Raw genomic sequence first — 24850 nt, 5'->3', positions numbered from 1 at the left:
TAGTGGAAATAATCCCCACCAAACTCCAAATCTCCACTCTTTTCTAAAAGCACCTTTAGTACTAGAGTATTGAGCAAGTTTAATTTTCACTTTTTTTCTAAATCTTAGTGTATGTTACTATCTCCCTACCTAGTCGACAATATTGTGGTAATGAGCCGGAAAGGAAATGACCTTATAAGCGATGTGGAGGAAACTTTCACAAATCTCTAGAAATACAAGATGATGTTGAATCCAACGAAGTGCGTCTTTGAGTTTCAGCCAGAAAACTCCTTGGCTTCATTGTTTTGCATCGTGGTATTGAAGTCAACACAAAAAGATCAAGACCATCATCGACATCAGGAAGCCAACGTGTCGGTCACTTTGCGTCGAACACCTAGGTTAGAGTTTTCCCATTTTTGTCCACACAGACCGAAAGGGACACACAGATGTGGGCCGCTGGAGACACCCTCATAGGGCTTGTTTGGCACTACAATTTTTTATGGGGATTAGTGGGAATAATCCCCACCAAGCTCCGAACCCCAAATCGGCAATCTTTTCTAAAAATATGCTTGGTACTAGAGTTTTGAGCGAGTTTAATTTCCACTTTTTCTCACTTTTCTCTAAATGTTAGTGTATTATTCAATACTTTATCCCTAACTAGTGAATTTGGGATATTATTTTGTGAAGATTAGATGAAGGTAGGGGTTTCACCTAATACTCGAATGATCTCCACTAAGACCTTGTTTGGCACTAGAGTTTTTGTGCGAATTAGTGGGGATAGTTGCTTAGAGTATTGGGTGAAATTTCTACCTTCCCCAACCCCCACAAAATCACATCCCGGTCCACTAGTTAGGGGTAGAGTATTGAGATCGAGGAAAATACACTAAAATTTAGAAAAAAATAGATATAAGCGGAGATTAAACTTCGTTATACTTTAGTACCAAACATGCTTTTAGTAATAATTAGAGATTTAGAGTTTTTGAGAATTATCCTCACTTACCTTCACTAAATTTTAGTACTCCATTTCACCAAAAGGATCTCAAATTTATCAAAATTTAGATGTATCTACCTATTAAATAGTTATATCCAATTTTATTCCAACCCAACATCGCACATTAGGGACATTGCGTGGTCGCGCCGAGTGATCTTTTATTCCAACCCAGCACCGCACATCAGGGACAGCGAAATCGACCGCGCGGATTTGCTTCCCCCTCCCGTTCTTTGCAACCCTAAGGCAACGCCGCCACCCCCACCCCACCCTACCGCGCCACCATAGTACCGAACGTTTGTTCGGGCCTCGCCGCGCCAGATTACATGATCGACGACGGGGTAGAATCTCCAACCCCTTGACCGCCTCTATCGCGTTTTTGGTGTCCACACATCCGTTGGGTGCGCCGACCGGCCTCGCCGCCCAGGACCTGTTCAGTCAATTGCGCCGGTAAGTTCCTGAATTCATGTTTGGCGCCACTATTGGCCACCATTGATCATCTGTTGGTGCCCACATAGATGGACATGTGGCAGTCGCTCGAGAAGTTCCACGATGAGGTCATTGACTCCTCGCCTAACGATGAGTCGGACAAGATGACGTAGGTCATGGTTGTTGCGGTCTTCATCCTCCACGAGCACAATGTCAGCCATATGGGCTTTGTGAAGGGCCGCAAAAGAAACCTGGCGCGCAACAGAGTCGGTGGGCACCTCTGACTCTATGAAGACTACTTCAACCGCACCAATCCGGTGTTCCCAAAAAATTGTTCCGACGGACATGTTCTTGGTCATTCTACGGGGCGTCACATACTACGACTCGTACTTCCAATGCAAGCCTGATGCCACAAGTGCGTTGGGCTTTACCTCTTACCAGTTCCGCAACTATTCGCATGCTATCGTATGGAATGGTTGTTGATATGAATATATGTGAATGAGCGAGAGCACCTGCCTTGACTCTACTACCTCCATCCCAAAACTTAAGACTTTTCTATCTATACACTACTTAAAAAGGAGGAACATCTTCCCTATTCTGCCTACCTCTCACTACGACCAACAATTTCGTCGTTAGAGCATCTCCACTCGTCTCCCCACAGAGCCCCCCACGGCCACTTTTTTTCATCCGGACGGCGAAAAACGGCCCAGTCAGGCCTCCGGTTCCTCGTTTTGGTCCGGATTTGAGCCTATTTTCGTCCGGACTCCCCGTGCCATCCTCGGTTTCCCGAGGGTCTCCCGGGGACTCCGGATGAAGCTAAACCAACCGCTCACGCCCACGTGTCTCCTCTTTCGTCCGGATTCCCCGAGCCATCCTCTTTTTCCCCGAGAAACGCCGCTTGGGGAGCACACGACTGGGAAACTACTCCTCCCCACGCCAAATCTTCCTCCAATTCGGACGAAAATTTCGCCGGATTTGGGCATGGGGAGCGCCAAGGAGTGGGGATGCTCTTAGGCTTCGTCGACGCCCCGCACGGACCCGCCTGGGCCGCACTTGCCCCTTCACGTCTACAAATGGGCCAAGCCTCAGCCAAAAAAAAACAAGACCAGACCATCGATGGATCTCATCTCCAGTTTCTTCCTCCCCAAATCGCGCCGCCAACCCTTCCATTCTCCCAATCCCGCCGCCGCCATGCTCTACAAGAACATCCACCTCGCAAGTTCTCCCCTACCGTCACCCGGAGATGAGCTGTTGGAGTCAGATGCCTCTCCTAATCGTGCCGCCAGCCCTGCTCCTCGCAATCGCACCACCACGATGCCGTACAAGCACATCCGCCCCATACCAAGCCAGTGAGATCTGGAAGTCAGGGACGACGGTGAGCAAATCCTCGGCGGTAATCGTTGGCCTCCAATGTTTCTTGATTCAAATGAATCGTTGGCCTCCATTGTTTCTCAGCACCCAAGATATGGATTTAAGAAGAGATCAAGGAGGAGAGACGACTTTCTATTTTTCTATGTCCTCACGCACACAGCAGTCATACTGCCAAAGGGGTGGACAAAGTTGGTTTGGTAAGTTTTCCTCTTGTATTTTTCTTCAGCACCGGACTTCCATCTCACTGGCTACATATTTCTCGAATTACTATATGTACTTCTCGATCCCATTATTTGTTCATGTGCTATTTCTTTCATGCTTCACAAAGTGATTCATTTGATCTGCAACTAAAACTTCAGATCTATCTGTATTTTAATTTTTGGCAGACTTTGGTATCTATGTACCCGATAGCTGGGCATCAAGAATCTGGAGAATCCATCACCTAACTTAGCCACTGTTGTCTAAAAAGGTCTGTGATCATCTATTCCATCCCATTCCCCACATGCATCTTTTTGAGTATTTAATTTTGATTCAGCTATGACTATTTTCTATGCAGCAACAGCAAAATATTCTTTTGTCATGTTTTATCAATTACAAATATCCAAACTGAATTTTAATAAATACTTTTTTCAAAAGAATAGTTAGCAGCTATATCTGCAGTTATATAATAACATTGTATCTCTATTTTGCAGCGCCAACATAGAGCTGCTTTGATGATACTGCCCGTACTGATCGATAACCCAGCGCCTAAGGGAGCCGGAGCACGCCAATCGTCAATTGGCAGACACGGCCGCGGATGGCAGGGAGGAAGGGGATAGGGCGAGGCCATTGCCGCTCGATGAATCGTTGGTGGAGAATTAGCCGGGCCACACCCCACAACCATGATAATTTCAAGGTGCGACTTTTCTTTGGTCTTAAAATTTATACTGCTCAGGAGATTTGCAGATTTTATTTAGTCTTAAAATTTATAGTGCTCCGGAGATTGGCCTCGGAGATTTATATATGATGATGTTTTAGTGGTACACCAACCTATATGATTTGCTCTTGTTCATTTAGGCATGTTGGTAGCACCAGATTTATTGTCCAATTTAATTTTGTTCGCTAGCATTTCGGGGATCGAAGAACTCTTAGCGATAATAGGTGATTCATTATAACAAGGAAAGAAATGGAAAGTCAACATACAAGAGAGAGAAAGAGATAGAGAGAATGTGTAGTGCAATCTGCACGCCATATACGTGTGGTCACTTCTCATTGTTGCTAATTTTTTATTTATTTTACCTATACTTCCTTTCAAGGCTGCACTGCATTTTGCAGCACTCTGATACTTCATCAGCTAGGTGGAGTAGAGACCTGATCCTGCAATCCGGGGGATGAGCAAGAGTTGCATATGGATAAAATGGATGGAAAGAACCAGAGTGACCACAAGGTGAGAAAGATATCTTGCCGTATACGGGTGTATATTTTGAAATCGTTGTGATGTCAGTTTGAAAAACAGGGGTAATTATTGAGTTGACCAAATAGTTGATTTGTGCTTATTAGTGAAAATTCATCGAAGGTGTTGCGACCTACTTCATTTGCGGAGTTGTTGGAAGTTGAACTACCATTCTACATGGTTAGAATTTCACTGCCAATCTTTTTGATGCAGTTGACATCAAAATCTCTGGCTGAGGTTGTGTGGTTATAACCTTATTCCCAATCATTTGGTACTGTTGGAAATTAGAACTCCCTCTTAAAAAAAATTCCTCTATACCACTACAGACCAATTTATTTTCTAGGAACTTAGAAAGGCTGACAATGATGTTTACTGGGATTTCCATTAGTGGATCGGAGTGTGTGATGTCATGGTTATAATAATAGTGTCCATAGACCGATCAGTGCCACAAGGTGAGTTGGAAAGTTAGTACTATAAACAGTGTGTTGGTCTACAGGCAGTAGAGAAAAGCGCCACCTGGTATTATGCCTAGATCTCCAAATGGCTTTGATTGGATGGATTTATGTAATTTTGGGCTATTGGTAATTAAGATTGGCTACGTTTCTTTTCTTCTCTGCAATATTTTTATAGACATGATATCCAAGGAAAGTTGTCACAGGCAAGTAATAACAAGTGATAAAAAAACAGCAACTTGGGGTCATCAAAAGTTCATTATCTTATTTTTAATAAAATTATGCCAGTTCAAGGCAGCTAAACTTTGCTGCGGAGTGAAAACGGGTTTTCCAGAGAACTTCACCATTGATTTACACAATGTGTCTTTTGTTGTATTTTGTTGTTTCTAACTCAATGCCTAATTACATTCTTTTTAAATGTTGATAACTTGACGGGTGCAGATTCATCATTACCAGCTTGATTCTTGACCTTACCTGGAAATTGATATTTATTTTTAGATGGCAATGTATTTATTTTTAGAAAATGAACAACGTCCAACATAAATTGCATTGGTATTTAGTTACTTTCCCATTTTATTTGCTTCTACCTGAACTGGAGTATCCCTCAAAACTTAGGTCGTAGACAAGAGCCATAATATATTTACCTTCATTACTGAGGAGAGTTTTGTCTTTTCTTTTCCATCGCCTTGATGAACAAGTAAACCTTCAGATTTGGATACCTTCACTTTTCTGTGACTCCAATGAAATACTCAATTCTACTTAATAGAGTTATATTATGTGTATTTTGGTTTAGATATCTCAACATATTATTCTTGATCTACCGGGGCTTGCATTCTGCAGGGACTATACAGTGTTGGAACTTTATGAGGATGACATATCTTATCATGCGCATGGTCTAGACTTTATGGCATGAGATCAGGTATCTATACTATTAACGTTGTCATTTATAAAATACATGTAAATCAAGTAAGTTTGTATTATTATATGTGCGAACCAGTAGTATTCTCCCTATTCATTTTTATTTTTATTTTCATGGAACTTGACGTACATCAAGCACGTTATTCCCTATTCTCCCACTACGTCAAGCCTTTCAGCGTTCCCTTGGTCGCATCATCGTCGTGCTTCGTCGTCCACGTGGGCCAGCACAATTAAAACCTGCGCTTCTCTCTAAGTATAGGTAGTTGAGAACCACCTGTTATTTGGGTTTCTTCTCTCTGAGTGCATCAAACCAGCTTAAGTTCTTGAACTTACATTAGAAATAGATGACTAGATTCATTTTGTATGGGACATTCAAGAATTATCTTCTGCAGCCTTATCGGACATTCAAGTTCGTTTGCCTAGATCATATTGCGTGAACTCCCAAAGGCATACCTGAAGCTTCAGCAAGAAAATTTTCATACTCTAGCAACAACTTTCTTTCTTGCAACCTGAAACCCTCTTGGGGGGGACAAAAATTTCAGAAGCCACGCATCTCGGTGGAGGAAAATTTCCAGAAGCCAAATTGTGCAATATCATAGGTAAATGTGCATATCTCATTAGCTTTTATTCTTTTGAAGCATCCTGAAACCCTCCAAAGTCGCACTATTCTGTTCACAACATCATATGGCTAATTGCAGGCGAGTTCAACAGCAGTCCACATATAAGTGTTACAAAAATATCAAAATATTTGCAAGCAATATATGTGTGCACATTGTAGAATCATTACAAAAGAGGTAGACATCAGCTCAAGGGACCTGTTTTGGCTCCACATAATTTGGGAATAAATAACGACAACAATGGGCTTCTTTTGGCTCGACACAATGTCAAAATATTTTGCAAGTTTGATTTCTCACCTACAATTTAAAACCTATAGCCGTTACATGTTTGTTTTCCTTTTGCTGGCAAGATGGGATTACTGTGACATCTCAAACATGTGCATCAGCATATGCCGAACACAATGACTGACCTTAATGCAAATTATTAAGTAGCTTATATTCTGCTCGCAGTTGGACTGTACTGGATTCAACTTGCAAGAGAAAACACACCTTCGTTAGTTGTCAAAAAAAACACACCTTCGTTCCTTGTACATACAATGTTAGTATGATATAAAATTTTCTTATGATATAAAATTTTCTTATGTAGACTACAATTTGTGTCAACGCTATGATTGCCCTCCGATAAAAAGTTATAGCACAATTGGAACCAACCAGAATAGTATTAGCATATGATTCTACATCATATGGTCGCCATGAATTTATCTCTCATTAGCTTTATGACTCTTTCATTTGTCTTTGACTCCTGCACAGTTCACTGATGGAGTAAAAGGGGAGGAGCATCGCGAGGCTTTGCGTGAGGGACATGAGGAGTGGGACAAGTTTGTCGTTGGCGAGGACATGCGGCTTGTGGCGATGAGGGGTGGGGGCGAGATGCTGGGAAGAGAGGAGCGGGAGGCAGGGGAAATTAGGCGGCGGTGGAGGCCGTTCGGTGTCATTGGCAGTAGGAGACGGCGATCCGGTGGCGCTCCATAGGCATGTGTGCGCGTTGAGGCAAAGAGAACCAGTGAATCTCGTTGACCCTTTATTTATCTCTCTCTGACTTCTCCGGCTGCTCAGTACTAGATTTTTCTATACCCGCCAGCGCTGAGGCAAGACGCATGCAACATGCATGTAATCGATGGGGACGTACCGTATCAAGATTTTTCTACACCAGTCCAACCATATTTTTATTTTATTTCATTCCATATTTATTCTGAAGATTATTTTAGGATTGCTTTGACAGACCGGGTTGTTTCTTAGATCTTCTCAATCAGGCATAATATGTAGTCACCTCTTATTTGTTGTTACTAGACGTATGTACAAGATTTGAGTTGGATAGTATTACATCATTTTAGTTGTGTGATAAACAAACTGGAGTTCATTTATTTATCCACACATTGTAGGGCTTTGTGCACGCATTCGTTGTACTTCAATCTCAGACATCATCTCATTTTTGCTGGATATAAGGACCTATTAGCAGGCCGGCTTATTTAAGCCTCGTCATTGCAATAGTCATGGTATGTCTTGTTGTTGTGTTCGGTATTATCATGTTACAGTACGTTATGAAATTTCTGATTTGTTTTGAATTTTAGTAGTGAGTTGTGAGTTATATATGTGCATCGAGAAATGAAATTTGAAGACCCGTGACAACGCACGGGCATTTGTACTAGTATCTTTTGAAAAGTCAAACCAAGTAAAGTTTGACCAAACTTTTAGAAGAATATATCAACAAATATAATAATCTGTAGATACCATACATAAAATATATTTCATTATCTATCTAATGATATTGATTTTGTATTTTGCATGTTAATGATTTTTGGTAAAAACTTAGTTAAACTTGACATAGTTTGACTTTCTAAAAATAATATAAGCTTTAAGCTTTGGGATGGAGGTAACATGCACCAATTTTGTTGAGCCGTAATTGTCGTGTTCGGAGAATATTACTTGAGGGAGCCAACTGTTGAGGACACAAGATGGTTGTTTCTATCTCAACGAGTCTAGATGGTTCCTGGGCATGATTGGCAGCATAGATTGCATGCACTCGGGGTGAAAGAACTATTCATTTGAATAGCAGGATCAGTTTAGCGGCCATTCTGAGGGATGCACTGTAATTTTTGAGGTAGTGAATCGCAAGATTGTGGATTTGGCATTCATTTTTTGGCATGGTCGGTTCCAACAATGACATCAATATGCTACACTGCTCTCCGGTTTTCAACCAGCTTATGAAAGGCAAATCTTCTCAGGTGAGCTACGAGATCAATGTAAATGAATATGACAAGCCATACTTTCTTGTTGATGGCATCTATTTTGGCTGGGTCATACCAGTCCACTAGTTAGGGATAGAGTTTTGGGTGAAATTTCTACCTTCCCCCAACCCCCACAAAATCGCATCCCAGTCCACTAGTTAGGGACAGAGTATTGAGATCGAGAAAAATTCACTAAAATTTAGAAAAAAATTGATATAAGCGGAGATTAAACTTCGTTATACCAAACATGCTTTTAGTAATAATTAGAGATTTACAGTTTTTGAGAATTATCCTCACTTACCTTCACTAAATTGTAGTACTCAATTTCACCAAAAGTGTCTTAAATTTATCAAAATTTTAGATGTATCTACCTATTAAATAGTTATATTCAAATTTTAATACATAAAATTAAGAAATTTTTTGTGGGAGAGGGAGTAAAAAAAATAGTACCCGTAGGAGATGTACCGAGGAGAGGCATCCTCGCGCAAGCAAAGATGCAAAGCCTTTTTGACATCGCGCGTCTACCCCTCTCATCCTCTGTCAGGTGTCAAATCACTCGTCGCCTCGCTCCCCGCGCGCCCACGCCCCAGCGCCGCTCTCTCTTCCTCCTCGCCGTGCCCTCCAGTTCGCCTCTCCCCTCGTCGCAGCATCCCGATGAGACCATCGTCATCGTCGTAGCCGCGGGGCGTGCAGACCCACGGAGACGTGATGAGCTGCGGCGGAGGGAGGCAACCCCCGGGGTTCGGTCCCGCCGCGGCCGGCTGGCGGCCACTTGGGGCAGATTTCGGAGGTTTGCTCTCTCCTCCCCGCCTCGATCTAGTTTCTTGCTTCCGGCTGGCTCTCGCGTTTCTCGCGTCCGTTGCGATGGCAAAGCACCGGCCCCGATAAACACTTAACGAACATTTCTTCGTCATTTACTCCCATCGGGAGTGCATGCATCAAGAAGAAATTTTAACCCGATAATTTCGGGTAATCCAACAGCCAAACTTGACATTCGATGAATAAATAAATAAATACAAAAGCCTGAGCCGCGTCGTTGTAAGCTTTTCAGATGCCATGTCCTATAAGGCCTAGTACCGTCACTAGCTACGCTCTGCTAGAAATATCCAGCAATGTGATGAAAACTCCTGACGGACGCGTTAGGTAAAATTCTTATCTTGGAACTTAGAACTCGATAAGTTCTCCGTGGCCCGAGCTGAGTTAAGACATGTTTCCGAATTTGTTTCCGAGGACGCGAGTTTGAAGTAGGTTCCCCGCATTTGCCCAGGCAGTTAACTGATTCCTGATCCATTCGGATGCATCAGGCTGCTTTACCAATATTCCTACGATCATAATTTTTTACTTACATTGGAAATAATAAGATGTTACTTTATAAGAAAGAAGAAGTTAACGAGAATAAGTTGAGGAAACAAGGAATCGAAGGTTTTGAGATTCAAGCTGAGTCTGCGACTCGAGTAAAATCTCGGGGGCTACTGACAAGTCCATCATAATGGGCATTGACAAAGTTAACCCTTTGCCACCAGCCGCCCTTCGCGCGCGCCCGAAGTCTCCATCCTCCGGCTCCACCGATGACTGGATGCACTTCAGGTAGGAGACCACGATTGTGTCGCGTGCTCGCCAAGCTCGTCGCCATCGGCGTAAGGTTGATACGTCTCCGACGTATCGATAATTTCTTATGTTCCATGCCACATTATTGATGATATCTACATGTTTTATACACATTATATGTCATATTTATGCGTTTTCTGGAACTAACCTATTGACGAGATGCCGAAGTGCCAGTTCCTGTTTTCTGCTGTTTTTGGTTTCAGAAATCCTAGTAAGGAAATATTCTCGGAATCGGACGAAATCAACGCCCAGGGTCCTATTTTTCCACGAAGCTTCCAGAAGTCCGAAGGGGAAACGAAGTGGGGCCACGAGGTGGGGACACAGTAGGGCGGCGCGGCCCAAGCCCTGGCCGCGCCGGCCTAGTGTGTGGCCCCACCAGGACTCCACCGACCTTGCCCTTCCGCCTACTTAAAGTCTCCGTCGCGAAAACCCTACCACGTTCGACGAAACCAGAGAAAACCTTCCAGAGCCGCCGCCATCGCGAAGCCAAGATCTGGGGGACAGGAGTCTCTGTTCCGGCACGCCGCCGGGACGGGGAAGTGCCCCCGGAAGGCTTCTCCATCAACACCACCGCCATCTTCATCAACGCTGCTGTCTCCCATGAGGAGGGAGTAGTTCTCCATCGAGGCTCGGGGCTGTACCGGTAGCTATGTGGTTCATCTCTCTCCTATGTACTTCAATACAATAATCTCATGAGCTGCCTTACATGATTGAGATTCATATGATGATGCTTGTAATCTAGATGTCGTTATGCTAGTCAAGTGAATTTTACTTATGTGATCTCCGGAGACTCCTTGTCCCACGTGTGTAAAGGTGACAGTGTGTGCACCGTGTGGGTCTCTTAGGCTATATTTCACAGAATACTTATTCACTGTTATGAATGGCATAGTGAAGTGCTTATTTATATCTCTTTATGATTGCAATGTGTTTTGTATCATAATTTATCTATGTGCTACTCTAGTGATGTTATTAAAGTAGTTTTATTCCTCCTGCACGGTGTAATGGTGACAGTGTGTGCATCCGTGTTAGTACTTGGCGTAGGCTATGATTATGATCTCTTGTAGATTATGAAGTTAACTATTGCTATGATGGTATTGATGTGATCTATGCCTCCTTTCTTAGCATGAAGGTGACAGTGTGCATGCTACGTTAGTACTTGGTTTAGTTGTGTTGATCTTTCATGCACTCTAAGGTTATTTAAATATGAACATTGAATTGTGGAGCTTGTTAACTCCGGCATTGAGGGTTCGTGTAATCCTACGCAATGTGTTCATCATCCAACAAAAGAGTGTAGGGTATGCATTTATCTATTCTGTTATGTGATCAAAGTTGAGAGTGTCCACTAGTGAAAGTGTAATCCCTAGGCCTTGTTCCTAAATACTGCTATCGCTTGTTTCTTGTTTCTTTGCGTTACTACCGCTGCGTTACTACGCTTGTTTCTTGTCCCTGGGCAAAGCACTTTTCTGGTGCCGTTGCCACTGCTCATATATATTCATACCACCTGTATTTCACTATCTCTTCGCCGAACTAGTGCACCTATTAGGTGTGTTGGGGACACAAGAGACTTCTTGCTTTGTGGTTGCAGGGTTGCATGAGAGGGATATCTTTGACCTCTTCCTCCCTGAGTTCGATAAACCTTGGGTGATCCACTTAAGGGAAATTTGCTGCTGTTCTACAAACCTCTGCTCTTGGAGGCCCAACACTGTCTATAGGAAAAGGAGGGGGGCGTAGACATCAAGCTATTTTCTGGCGCCGTTGCCGGGGAGGAAAGGTAAAAGGCACTCATACTCCGGTCCCAGGTAAAGTACTTTTCTGTTGCCGTTGTGTGTTTGCTCGAAGCTATTTCCTTTAGATCCTGCAATTGCATCTTTTGTTTCTTGTTTACACTAGTTAGGCATAATGGACAACAATGAGCTTCTTATTCTATTTCCTGATTTAAGACATGGATGGTTTGATGCGGAAATAACCTATGGAACATATTAGTATGAACACTTTGAACACCATTGTTGCTAATGATATGGAAAATTCTAAGCTTGGGGAAGCTGGCTTTGATGAGCATGATATTTTGAGTCCCCCAAGCATTGAGGAGAAAATTTACTTTGATGATACTTTGCCTCATATTTATGATGATTATAATGATAGTAGTCTTTTAGTACCGCCTGTTATGGAGGATAAATTTGATTATGATTACAATATGCCTCCTATACTTGATAATGAGAATAATAATGATAGCTACTTTGTTGAATTTGCTCCCACTACAACTAATAAAATTGATTATGCTTATGTTGAGAGTAATAATTTTATGCATGAGACTCATGATAAGAATGCTTTATGTGATAGTTATATTGTTGAGTTTGCTCATGTTGCTACTGGAAGTTATTATGAGAGAGGAAAATATGGTTGTAGAAATTTTCATGTTACTAAAACACCTCTCTATATGCTGAAATTTTTGAAGCTACACTTGTTTTATCTTTCTATGCTTGTTGCATCATGCTTCATGAATTTGTTTATTTATAAGATTCCTTTTCATAGGAAGCATGTTAGACTTAAATTTGTTTTGAATTTTCCACTTGATGCTCTCTTTTGCTTCAACTACTATTTCTTGCGAGTGCATCATTAAAACTGCTGAGCCCATCTTAATGGCTATAAAGAAAGCACTTCTTGGGAGATAACCCATGTGTTTATTTTGCTACAGTACCTCTATTTTATATTTGTGTCTTGGAAGTTGTTAATACTGTAGCAACCTCTCCTTATCTTAATTTTATTGCATTGTTGTGCCAAGTAAAGTCTTTGATAGTAGGGTTGATACTAGATTTGGATTACTGCGCAGAAACAGATTTCTTTGCTGTCACGAATCTGGGCAAACTTCTCTGTAGGTAACTCAGAAAATTATGCCAATTTACGTGAGTGATCCTCAGATATGTATGCAATTTTCATTCAATTTGAGCATTTTCATTTGAGCAAGTCTGGTGCCTCAATAAAATTCGTCTTTACGGACTGTTCTGTTTTAACAGATTCTGCCTTTTATTTCGCATTGCTTCTTTTGCTGTGTTGGATGGATTTCTTTGTTCCATTGACTTCCAGTAGCTTTGGGCAATGTCCAGAAGTGTTAAGAATGATTGTGTCACCTCTGAACATGTGAATTTTTATTATGCACTAACCCTCTAATGAGTTTGCTTCGAGTTTGGTGTGGAGGAAGTTTTCAAGGGTCAAGAGAGGAGGATGATATACTATGATCAAGAAGAGTGAAAAGTCTAAGCTTGGGGATGCCCCGGTGGTTCATCCCTGCATATTTCGAGAAGACTCAAGCATCTAAGCTTGGGGATGCCCAAGGCATCCCCTTCTTCATCAACAACATTATCAGGTTCCTCCCCTGAAACTATATTTTTATTCCGTCACATCTTATGTACTTTACTTGGAGCGTCTGTTTGTTTTTGTTTTTGTTTTTGTTTGAATAAATGCTTGTGTGGGATGATGCGTGTGGTCAGCACGTCCGTTGGGAACCCCAAGAGGAAGGTGTGATGCGCACAGCGGCAAGTTTCCCTCAGTAAGAAACCAAGGTTTAATCGGACCAGTAGGAGTCAAGAAGCACGTTGAAGGTTGATGGCGGCGAGATGTAGTGCGGCGCAACACCAGGGATTCCGGCGCCAACGTGGAACCTGCACAACACAACCAAAGTACTTTGCCCCAACGAAACAGTGAGGTTGTCAATCTCACCGGCTTGCTGTAACAAAGGATTAACCGTATTGTGTGGAAGATGATTGTTTGCGAAAACAAGAGAACAAGTATTGCAGTAGATTGTATTTCAGTAAAGAGAATTGGACCGGGGTCCACAGTTCACTAGAGGTGTCTCTCCCATAAGACGAACAGCATGTTGGGTGAACAAATTACAGTTGGGCAATTGACAAATAAAGAGAGCATGACAATGCACATACATATCATGATGAGTATAGTGAGATTTAATTGGGCATTACGACAAAGTACATAGACCGCCATCCAACTGCATCTATGCCTAAAAAGTCCACCTTCAGGTTATCATCCGAACCCCCTCCAGTATTAAGTTGCTAACAACAGACAATTGCATTAAGTATTGCGCGTAATGTAACTAGTGACTACATCCTTGAACATAGCACTAATGTTTTATCCCTAGTGGCAACAGCACATCCATAACCTTAGAGGTTCTTGTCACCCCTCCAGATTCACAGAGACATGAACCCACTATCGAGCATAAATACTCCCTCTTGGAGTTACTAGCATCAACTTGGCCAGAGCATCTACTAATAACGGAGAGCATGCAAGATCATAAACAACACATAGATATAACTTTGATAATCAACATAACAAGTATTCTCTATTCATCGGATCCCAACAAACGCAACATATAGAATTACAGATAGATGATCTTGATCATGTTAGGCAGCTCACAAGATCCGACAATGATAGCACAATGGGGAGAAGACAACCATCTAGCTACTGCTATGGACCCATAGTCCAGGGGTAGACTACTCACACATCACACCGGAGGCGACCATGGCGGCGTAGAGTCCTCCGGAGATGATTCCCCTCTCCGGCAGGTGCCGGAGGCGATCTCCTGGATCCCCCGAGATGGGATCGGCGGCGGCGGCGTCTCTCGGAAGGTTTTCCGTATCGTGGCTCTCGGATGCGGAGGTTTCGTCACGGAGGCTATTTGTAGGCGGAAGGGCAGGTCAAGAGGCGGCACGGGGCCCCACACCACAGGCCGCGCGGCCAAGGGGGGCCGCGCCGCCCTATAGTGTGGCCCCTCCGTGGCCCCTCTTCGTCTCTCCTTCGGACTTCTGGAAGCTTCGTGAGAAAATAGGCCCCTGGGCTTTGATTTCGTCCAATTCCGAGAATATTTCCTTACTAGGATTTCTGAAACCAAAAACAGCAGAAAACAAAGAATCGGCACTTCGGCATCTTGTTAATAGGTTAGTTCCGTAAAATGCACGAATATGACATAAAGTGTGCATAAAACATGTAGATAACATCAATAATGTGGCATGGAACATAAGAAATTATCGATACGTCGGAGACGTATCAGCATCCCCAAGCTTAGTTCTGCTCGTCCCGAGCAGGTAAAACGATAACACAGATAATTTCTGGAGTGACATGCCATCATAATCTTGATCATACTATTTGTAAAGCATATGTAGTGAATGCAGCGATCAAAACAATGTATATGACATGAGTAAACAAGTGAATCATATAGCAAAGACTTTTCATGAATAGCACTTCAAGACAAGCATCAATAAGTCTTGCATAAGAGTTAACTCATAAAGCAATAATTCAAAGTAAAGGCATTGAAACAACACAAAAGAAGATTAAGTTTCAGCGGTTGCTTTCAACTTGTAACATGTATATCTCATGGATATTGTCAACATAGAGTAATATAATAAGTGCAATAAGCAAGTATGTAGGAATCAATGCACAATTCACACAAGTGTTTGCTTCTTGAGGTGGAGAGAAATAGGTGAACTGACTCAACATTGAAAGTAAAAGAATGGTCCTCCATAGAGGAAAAGCATCGATTGCTATATTTGTGCTAGAGCTTTGATTTTGAAAACATGAAACAATTTTGTCAACGGTAGTAATAAAGCATATGCATCATGTAAATTATATCTTATAAGTTGCAAGCCTCATGCATAGTGTACTAATAGTGCCCGCACCTTGTCCTAATTAGCTTGGACTACCGGATCATCACAATGCATTGTTTTTACCAAGTGTCACAAAGGGGTACCTCTATGCCGCTTTGTACAAAGGTCTAAGGAGAAAGCTCGCATTGGATTTCTCGCTATTGATTATTCTTCAACTTAGACATCCATACCGGGACAACATAGACAACAGATAATGGACTCCTCTTTTATGCATAAGCATGTAGCAACAATTAATAATTTTATCATTTGAGATTTGAGGATTGTTGTCCAAAACTGAAACTTCCACCATGGAGCATGGCTTTAGTTAGCGGCCCAATGTTCTTCTCTAACATATGCATGCTTAACCATATGGTGGTAGATCTCTCTTGCTTCAGACAAGACGAACATGCATAGCAACTCACATGAAATTCAACAATGAATAGTTGATGGCGTCCCCAGTGAACATGGTTATCGCACAACAAGCAACTTAATAAGAGATAAAGTGCATAATTACATATTCAATACCACAATAGTTTTTAAGCTATTTGTCCCATGAGCTATATATTGCAAAGGTGAATGATGGAATTTTAAAGGTAGCACTCAAGCAATTTACTTTGGAATGGCGGGAAAATACCATGTAGTATAGGTAGGTATGGTGGACACAAATGGCATAGTGGTTGGCTCAAGTATTTTGGATGCATGAGAAGTATTCCCTCTCGATACAAGGTTTAGGCTAGCAAGGCTTATTTGAAACAAACACAAGGATGAACCGGTGCAGCAAAACTCACATAAAAGACATATTGAAAACATTATAAGACTCTACACCGTCTTCCTTGTTGTTCAAACTCAATACTAGAAATTATCTAGACCTTAGAGAAACCAAATATGCAAACCAAATTATAGCATGCTCTATGTATTTCTTCATTAATGGGTGCAAAGCATATGATGCAAGAGCTTAAACATGAGCACAACAATTGCCAAGTATCACATTACCCAAGACATTTATAGCAATTACTACATGTATCATTTTCCAATTCCAACCATATAACAATTTAACGAAGGAGAAACTTCGCCATGAATACTATGAGTAGAAACCAAGGACATACTTGTCCATATGCTACAGCGGAGCGTGTCTCTCTCCCATATAGTGAATGCTAGGATCCATTTTATTCAAACAAAACAAAAACAAAAACAAACCAACGCTCCAAGAAAAAGCACATAAGATGTGATGGAATAAAAATATAGTTTCAGGGGAGGAACCTGATAATGTTGTCGATGAAGAAGGGGATGCCTTGGGCATCCCCAAGCTTAGACGCTTGAGTCTTCTTGATATATGCAGGGGTGAACCACCGGGTGCATCCCCAAGCTTAGAGCTTTCACTCTCCTTGATCATGTTGCATCATACTCCTCTCTTGATCCTTGAAAACTTCCTCCACACCAAACTCGAAACAACTCATTAGAGGGTTAGTGCACAATATAAATTGACATATTCAGAGGTGACACAATCATTCTTAACACTTCTGGACATTGCATAATGCTACTGGACATTAATGGATCAAAGAAATTCATCCAACATAGCGAAAGAGGCAATGCGAAATAAAAGGCAGAATCTGTCAAAACAGAACAGTTCGTATTGACGAATTTTAAAATGGCACCAGACTTGCTCAAATGAAAATGCTCAAATTGAATGAAAGTTGCGTACATATCTGAGGATCATGCACGTAAATTGGCTTAATTTTCTGAGCTTCCTACAGGGAGGTGGACCCAGATTCGTGACAGCAAAGAAATCTGGAACTGTGCAGTAATCCAAATCTAGTACTTACTTTTCTATCAACGGCTTAACTTGGCACAACAAAACACAAAACTAAGATAAGGAGAGGTTGCTACAGTAGTAAACAACTTCCAAGACACAAAATAAAAACAAAGTACTATAGGTAAAAACATGGGTTGTCTCCCATAAGCGCTTTTCTTTAACGCCTTTCAGCTAGGCGCAGAAAGTGTATATCAAGTATTATCGGAGGGTGGTACTTCTACAGCGGGGTGTGAGCTTTTCTCAACCAGGCATAGTATATTAGATACATAAGTTTTAGCATCTCCCTTTTCATTAGTCTTAGGCGTGCTACTCTCATCAAACAAATTTTCAGGAACAAGCCAAGCATAGTTATTTTCTAGTGCATCATTCATAGCTAGGAGCTTACAGGGTATTGGTGCTTTGATCTCCCCTCCATCGTCAATATTATTAGTGTATCTTATTCTATCTATATCCATCTTTTCAAGAAGACTAACAAAATTAGTAGGAGAACCAAGCATATTAAATTTAGCAAACACCTTTCTAGCTTCTCTTGCTAGACCACCAAATTCTCTAAGAAGGGTTTCTAATACAAAATCTTTCTTTTCCCCTTCTTCCATATCGCCAAGTGTGAAAAACATGTGTTGGATTATAGGATTAAGATTAACAAATTTAGTTTCCAACAGGCGAACTAAATGCGCAGCAGCAATTTCATAAGTAGGCGCAAGGTCTACCAAGTGTCTATCTTCAAAATTTTCAATAGTACTAACATGGTTGAAGAATTCTTCTATATTATTTCTCCCAACTATTGACCCACGTCCTACCGGTATGTCTTTTGTGGTAAAATTAAAAGGAAACATGATGAAATAAGTAAAGTAAATGCAAGTAACTAATTTTTTTGTGTTTTTGATATAGCAAACAAGATAACAAGTAAAGTAAAACTAGCAACTAATTTTTTTTGTATTTTGATTTAGTGCAGCAAACAAAGTAGTAAATAAAACTAAGCAAGACAAAAACAAAGTAAAGAGATTGAGAAGTGGAGACTCCCCTTGCAGCGTGTCTTGATCTCCCCGGCAACGGCGCCAGAAATTTGCTTGATGCGTGTGGTCAGCACGTCCGTTGGGAACCCCAAGAGGAAGGTGTGATGCGCACAGCGGCAAGTTTCCCTCAGTAAGAAACCAAGGTTTAATCGGACCAGTAGGAGTCAAGAAGCACGTTGAAGGTTGATGGTGGCGAGATGTAGTGCGGCGCAACACCAGGGATTCCGGCGCCAACGTGGAACCTGCACAACACAACCAAAGTACTTTGCCCCAATGAAACAGTGAGGTTGTCAATCTCACCGGCTTGCTGTAACAAAGGATTAACCGTATTGTGTGGAAGATGATTGTTTGCGTAAAACAAGAGAACAAGTATTGCAGTAGATTGTATTTCAGTAAAGAGAATTGGACCGGGGTCCACAGTTCACTAGAGGTGTCTCTCCCATAAGACGAACAGCATGTTGGGTGAACAAATTACAGTTGGGCAATTGACAAATAAAGAGAGCATGACAATGCACATACATATCATGATGAGTATAGTGAGATTTAATTGGGCATTACGACAAAGTACATAGACCGCCATCCAACTGCATCTATGCCTAAAAAGTCCACCTTCAGGTTATCATCCGAACCCCCTCCAGTATTAAGTTGCTAACAACAGACAATTGCATTAAGTATTGCGCGTAATGTAACTAGTGACTACATCCTTGAACATAGCACTAATGTTTTATCCCTAGTGGCAACAGCACATCCATAACCTTAGAGGTTCTTGTCACCCCTCCAGATTCACAGAGACATGAACCCACTATCGAGCATAAATACTCCCTCTTGGAGTTACTAGCATCAACTTGGCCAGAGCATCTACTAATAACGGAGAGCATGCAAGATCATAAACAACACATAGATATAACTTTGATAATCAACATAACAAGTATTCTCTATTCATCGGATCCCAACAAACGCAACATATAGAATTACAGATAGATGATCTTGATCATGTTAGGCAGCTCACAAGATCCGACAATGATAGCACAATGGGGAGAAGACAACCATCTAGCTACTGCTACGGACCCATAGTCCAGGGGTAGACTACTCACACATCACACCGGAGGCGACCATGGCGGCGTAGAGTCCTCCGGGAGATGATTCCCCTCTCCGGCAGGGTGCCGGAGGCGATCTCCTGGATCCCCCGAGATGGGATCGGCGGCGGCGGCGTCTCTGGAAGGTTTTCCGTATCGTGGCTCTCGGTACTGGGGGTTTCGTCACGGAGGCTATTTGTAGGCGGAAGGGCAGGTCAAGAGGCGGCACGGGGGCCCCACACCACAGGGCCGCGCGGCCAAGGGGGGGGCCGCGCCGCCCTATAGTGTGGCCCCTCCGTGGCCCCTCTTCGTCTCTCCTTCGGACTTCTGGAAGCTTCGTGAGAAAATAGGCCCCTGGGCTTTGATTTCGTCCAATTCCGAGAATATTTCCTTACTAGGATTTCTGAAACCAAAAACAGCAGAAACAAAGAATCGGCACTTCGGCATCTTGTTAATAGGTTAGTTCCAGAAAATGCACGAATATGACATAAAGTGTGCATAAAACATGTAGATAACATCAATAATGTGGCATGGAACATAAGAAATTATCGATACGTCGGAGACGTATCATGGGAGAGAGACACGCTCCGCTGGTTCATATGAACACATGTGTTCTTAGCTTTTAATGTTCATGGCGAAGGTTGAAACTGCTTCGTTAATTGTTATATGGTTGGAAACGGGAAATGCTACATGTAGTAATTGATAAAATGTCTTGGATAATTTGATACTTGGCAATTGTTGTGCTCATGTTTAAGCTCTTGCATCATATACTTTGCACCCATTAATGAAGAAATACATAGAGCTTGCTAAAATTTGGTTTGCATAATTGGTCTCTCTAAGGTCTAGATAATTTCTAGTAAAGAGTTTGAACAACAAGGAAGACGGTGTAGAGTCTTATAATGTTTACAATATGTCTTTTATGTGAGTTTTGCTGCACCGTTTCATCCTTGTGTTTGTTTCAAATAAACCTTGCTAGCCTAAACCTTGTATCGAGAGGGAATACTTCTCATGCATCCAAAATCCTTGAGCCAACCACTATGCCATTTGTGTCCACCATATCTACCTACTACATGGTATTTCTCCGCCATTCCAAAGTAAATTGCTTGAGTGCTACCTTTAAATTTCCATCATTCGCCTTTGCAATATATAGCTCATGGGACAAAATAGCCTTAAAAACTATTGTGGTATTGAATATGTACTTATGCACTTTATCTCTTATTAAGTTGTTTGTTGAGCGATAACCATGTTCCTGGGGACGCCATCAACTCTTTGTTGAATATCATGTGAGTTGCTATGCATGTTCGTCTTGTCTGAAGTAAGGGCGGTTTTCACAATCAAATGGTTTGAGTATGCATACTGTTAGAGAAGAACATTGGGCCGCTAACTAAAGCCATGAATCATGGTGGAAGTTTCAGTTTGGACATAAAACCTCAATCTCTTATGAGAATATTAACTGTTGTTGAATGCTTAAGCATTAAAAGAGGAGTCCATTATCTGTTGTCTATGTTGTCCCGGTATGGGTGTCTAAGTTGAAGAATGATCAAAAGCGAGAAATCCAATGCGAAATTTCTCCTTAGACCCTTGTACAGGCGGCATAGAGGTACCCCTTTGTTGTAGGATAACGTTGCATAGAAAACAAAAAAATTCCTACCGCGAACACGAAATCCAAGCCAAGATGCAATCTAGAAGACGGTAGCAACGAGAGGATTATCGAGTCTCACCCTTGAAAAGATTCCAAAGCCTACAAGAGGAGGCTCTTGTTGCTGCGGTAGACGTTCACTTGCCGCTTGCAAAAGCGCGTAGAAGATCTTGATCACGATCGGTTCTGGCGCCACGAACGGGCAGCACCTCCGTACTCGGTCACACGTTCGGTTGTTGATGAAGACGACGTCCACCTCCCCGTTCCAGCGGGCAGCGGAAGTAGTAGCTCCTCTTGAATCCGACAGCACGACGGCGTGGTGTCGGTGGTGGTGGAGAACTCCGGCGGAGCTTCGCTAAAGCTACGCGGGAGATATGGAGGAGAAGGGGGGCGGCTAGGGTTTGGGAGGGGGTGGCCGGCCACTTCAATGGGGCGGCCAGCTTGTGGTCTTGGTGTGGCCGGCCCCCTCCCTTGGCCCCTCATTATATAGGTGGATTCCCAAGAGTTGGTCTCCAAGTCTTCGAATAAGACCCGAACCAAAACCTTCCATATGGTGGGAAAACCTACCCAAGTTAGGACTCCACTAGAGGTGGGAGTTCCACCTCCCATATGGGGGGGGGGGGTGGCCGGCCCCCTAAAGGGGAGTCCACTTGGGACTCCACCCCCACTAGGGTTGGCCGGCCATGGAGGTGGAGTCCCATGTGGACTCCACCTTCCTTGGTGGTTTCTTCCGGACTTTTCTAGAACCTTCTAGAACCTTCCATAGAACCTTCCGCGACATTTTAATTCACATAAAATGACATCCTATATATGAATCTTATTCTCCGGACCATTCCGGAACTCCTCGTGATGTCCGGGATCTCATCCGGGACTCCAAACAAATATTCGAACTCCATTCCATATTCAAGTTCTACCATTTCAACATCCAACTTTAAGTGTGTCACCCTACGGTTCGTGAACTATGCGGACATGGTTGAGTACTCACTCCGACCAATAACCAATAGCGGGATCTGGAGATCCATAATGGCTCCCACATATTCAACGATGACTTTAGTGATCGAATGAACCATTCACATACAATACCAATTCCCTTTGTCACGCGATATTTTACTTGTCCGAGGTTTGATCTTCGGTATCACTTTATACCTTGTTCAACCTCGTCTCCTGACAAGTACTCTTTACTCGTACCGTGGTATGTGGTCTCTTATGAACTTATTCATATGCTTGCAAGACATTAGACGACATTCCACCGAGAGGGCCCAGAGTATATCTATCCGTCATCGGGATGGACAAATCCCACTGTTGATCCATATGCCTCAACTCATACTTTCCGGATACTTAATCCCACCTTTATAACCACCCATTTACGCAGTGGCGTTTGATGTAATCAAAGTACCTTTCCGGTATAAGTGATTTACATGATCTCATGGTCATAAGGACTAGGTAACTATGTATCGAAAGCTTATAGCAAATAACTTAATGACGAGATCTTATGCTACGCTTAATTGGGTGTGTCCATTACATCATTCATATAATGATATAACCTTGTTATTAATAACATCCAATGTTCATGATTATGAAACTAATCATCCATTAATCAACAAGCTAGTTTAAGAGGCATACTAGGGACTTCTTGTTTGTCTACATATCACACATGTACTAATGTTTCGGTTAATACAATTATAGCATGATATATAAAAATTTATCATAAACATAAAGATATATAATAACTACTTTATTATTGCCTCTTGGGCATATCTCCAACAGTCTCCCACTTGCACTAGAGTCAATAATCTAGATTACATTGTAATATACCTAACACCCATGGCATTCTGGTGTTGATCATGCTTTGCCCTAGGGAGAGCTTTAGTCAACGGATCTGCTACATTCAGATCAGTGTGTACTTTGCAAATCTTTACTTCTCCATCTTCGATGTACTCGCGAATCGAGTGGTAACGCAGCTTGATATGCTTTAGCCTCTTGTGTGACCTTGGTTCTTGTGCATTGGCGATGGCACCCATGTTGTCACAATAGATGACTAGTGGGTCCAATGCACTAGGAACCACACCGAGCTCTATAATGAACCTCTTCATCCATACCGCTTCTGATGAAGCCTCTGAAGCCGCTATGTACTCCGATTCTGTTGAGGATTTCGCCACCGTGCACTGCTTCGAGCTTGCCCAGCTTACTGCAGCACCATTCAATATAAACACGTACCCAGATTGTGACTTAGAGTCATCAGGATCAGTGTTCCAACTTGCATCAGTGTAACTTGTTACAACGAGCTCTTGGTCACCTCCATAACAAAGAAACATATCCTTAGTTCTTTTCAAGTACTTCAGGATATTCTTGACCGCTGTCCAGTGTTCCATTCCTGGATCACTTTGATATCTGCTAGTCAAACTAACAGCATGTGCTATATCCGGTCTTGTACATAGCATGGCATACATGATAGAGCCTACTGCCGAGGCATAGGGGATCTGACTCATCCTTTCTCTTTCTTCTGCCGTAGCCGGACCTTGAGTCTTACTCAAGACCTTGCCTGGTAACATAGGTAAGAATCCTTTCTTACTTTCGTCCATTCTAAACTTCTTTAGAATCTTGTCCAGGTATGTACTCTGTGATAGCCCTATTAGACGTCTTGATCTATCTCTATAAATCTTGATGCATAATATATATGATGCTTCACCAAGGTCTTTCATTGAAAAACTATTATTCAAATAACCCTTTACACTACTTAATAGTTCTATATCATTCCCAATCAATAATATGTCATCTACATATAATATCAGGAATGCTACAGAGCTCCCACTCACTTTCTTGTAAATACGGGCCTCTCCATGACACTGTATAAACTCGAAGTCTTTGATCACCTTATCAAAGCGTCGGTTCCAACTTCTTGATGCTTGCTTCAGTCCATAAATTGAACGCTGAAGTTTGCATACTTTGTCAGCATTTTTAGGATCGACAAAACCTTTGGGTTGTACCATATACAACTCTTCCTCAATGTCTCCATTAAGGAACGCCGTTTTGACATCCATCTGCCAAATCTCATAATCGAAAAATGCAGCTATTGCTAACAAAATCCTTACAGATTTTAGCTTCGCTACAGGTGAGAAAGTCTCATCGTAGTCAACACCTTGAATTTGTCGGAAACCCTTTGCGACAAGTCGAGCTTTATAGACAGTAATATTACCATCAGCATCTGTTTTTCTCTTGAAGATCCATTTATTCTCGACAGCCTTGCGGCTATCAGGTAAGTCTACCAAAGTCCATACTTTGTTATCATACATGGATCCCATTTCGGATTTCATGGCTTCTTGCCATTTGTTGGAATCTGGGCTCATCATCGCTTCTTCATATGTCGCAGGGTCTTCATCATTGTTGTCCACAATCATGACATTTAGACAAGGATCATACCAGTCTGGAGTGGCACGTTCCCTTGTCGATCTGCGAGGTTCAGTAGCTATCTCGTTTGAAGTTTCATGATCATTATCATTAGCTTCCTCTGTTGCTGGTGTAGGCGGTACAGAAACATCTTCCGGTACTGCGCTACTCTGATCAACGAGCAGAGATTCTTCAATCTCATCGAGTTCTACTTTTCTTCCAGTCACTTCTTTAGTGAGAAATTCT

At 42.2% G+C, this 24850-nt stretch overlaps 1 protein-coding gene and 1 long non-coding RNA gene across 3 annotated transcripts in view; both read left to right on the top strand.

Annotated features, from left to right (window-relative positions):
* The first annotated feature begins 2502 nt into the window (after positions 1 to 2502).
* LOC127340670 (uncharacterized) lies at positions 2503 to 6277 on the top strand. 2 transcript variants are annotated; one of them, XR_007874715.2, is made up of 6 exons: positions 2503 to 2964; positions 3154 to 3236; positions 3460 to 3662; positions 4082 to 4193; positions 5492 to 5570; positions 5706 to 6277. It is a non-coding gene; the product is annotated as an uncharacterized lncRNA (long non-coding RNA). The 2 variants fall into 2 exon arrangements; XR_007874714.2 differs by having other exon boundaries at positions 5492 to 6277.
* Positions 6278 to 9048: 2771 nt separating this feature from the next.
* The window catches only part of LOC127340671 (protein BREAST CANCER SUSCEPTIBILITY 1 homolog), a 46669-nt gene continuing 30867 nt past the window's right edge, over positions 9049 to 24850 (top strand). Inside the window, exon 1 of the mRNA XM_051366406.1 lies at positions 9049 to 9204. Within this exon, the coding sequence (XP_051222366.1) occupies positions 9123 to 9204 (82 nt within the window). The 5' untranslated portion in view covers positions 9049 to 9122. The remainder of the gene's footprint in view (positions 9205 to 24850) is intronic.

This window comes from Lolium perenne, chromosome 3 (assembly GCF_019359855.2).
Source record: "Lolium perenne isolate Kyuss_39 chromosome 3, Kyuss_2.0, whole genome shotgun sequence".
Taxonomy (NCBI): Eukaryota; Viridiplantae; Streptophyta; class Magnoliopsida; order Poales; family Poaceae; genus Lolium; species Lolium perenne.
Note: the sequence above shows the minus strand (reverse complement) of the source record. Positions and strands in the feature narration are given on the sequence as shown.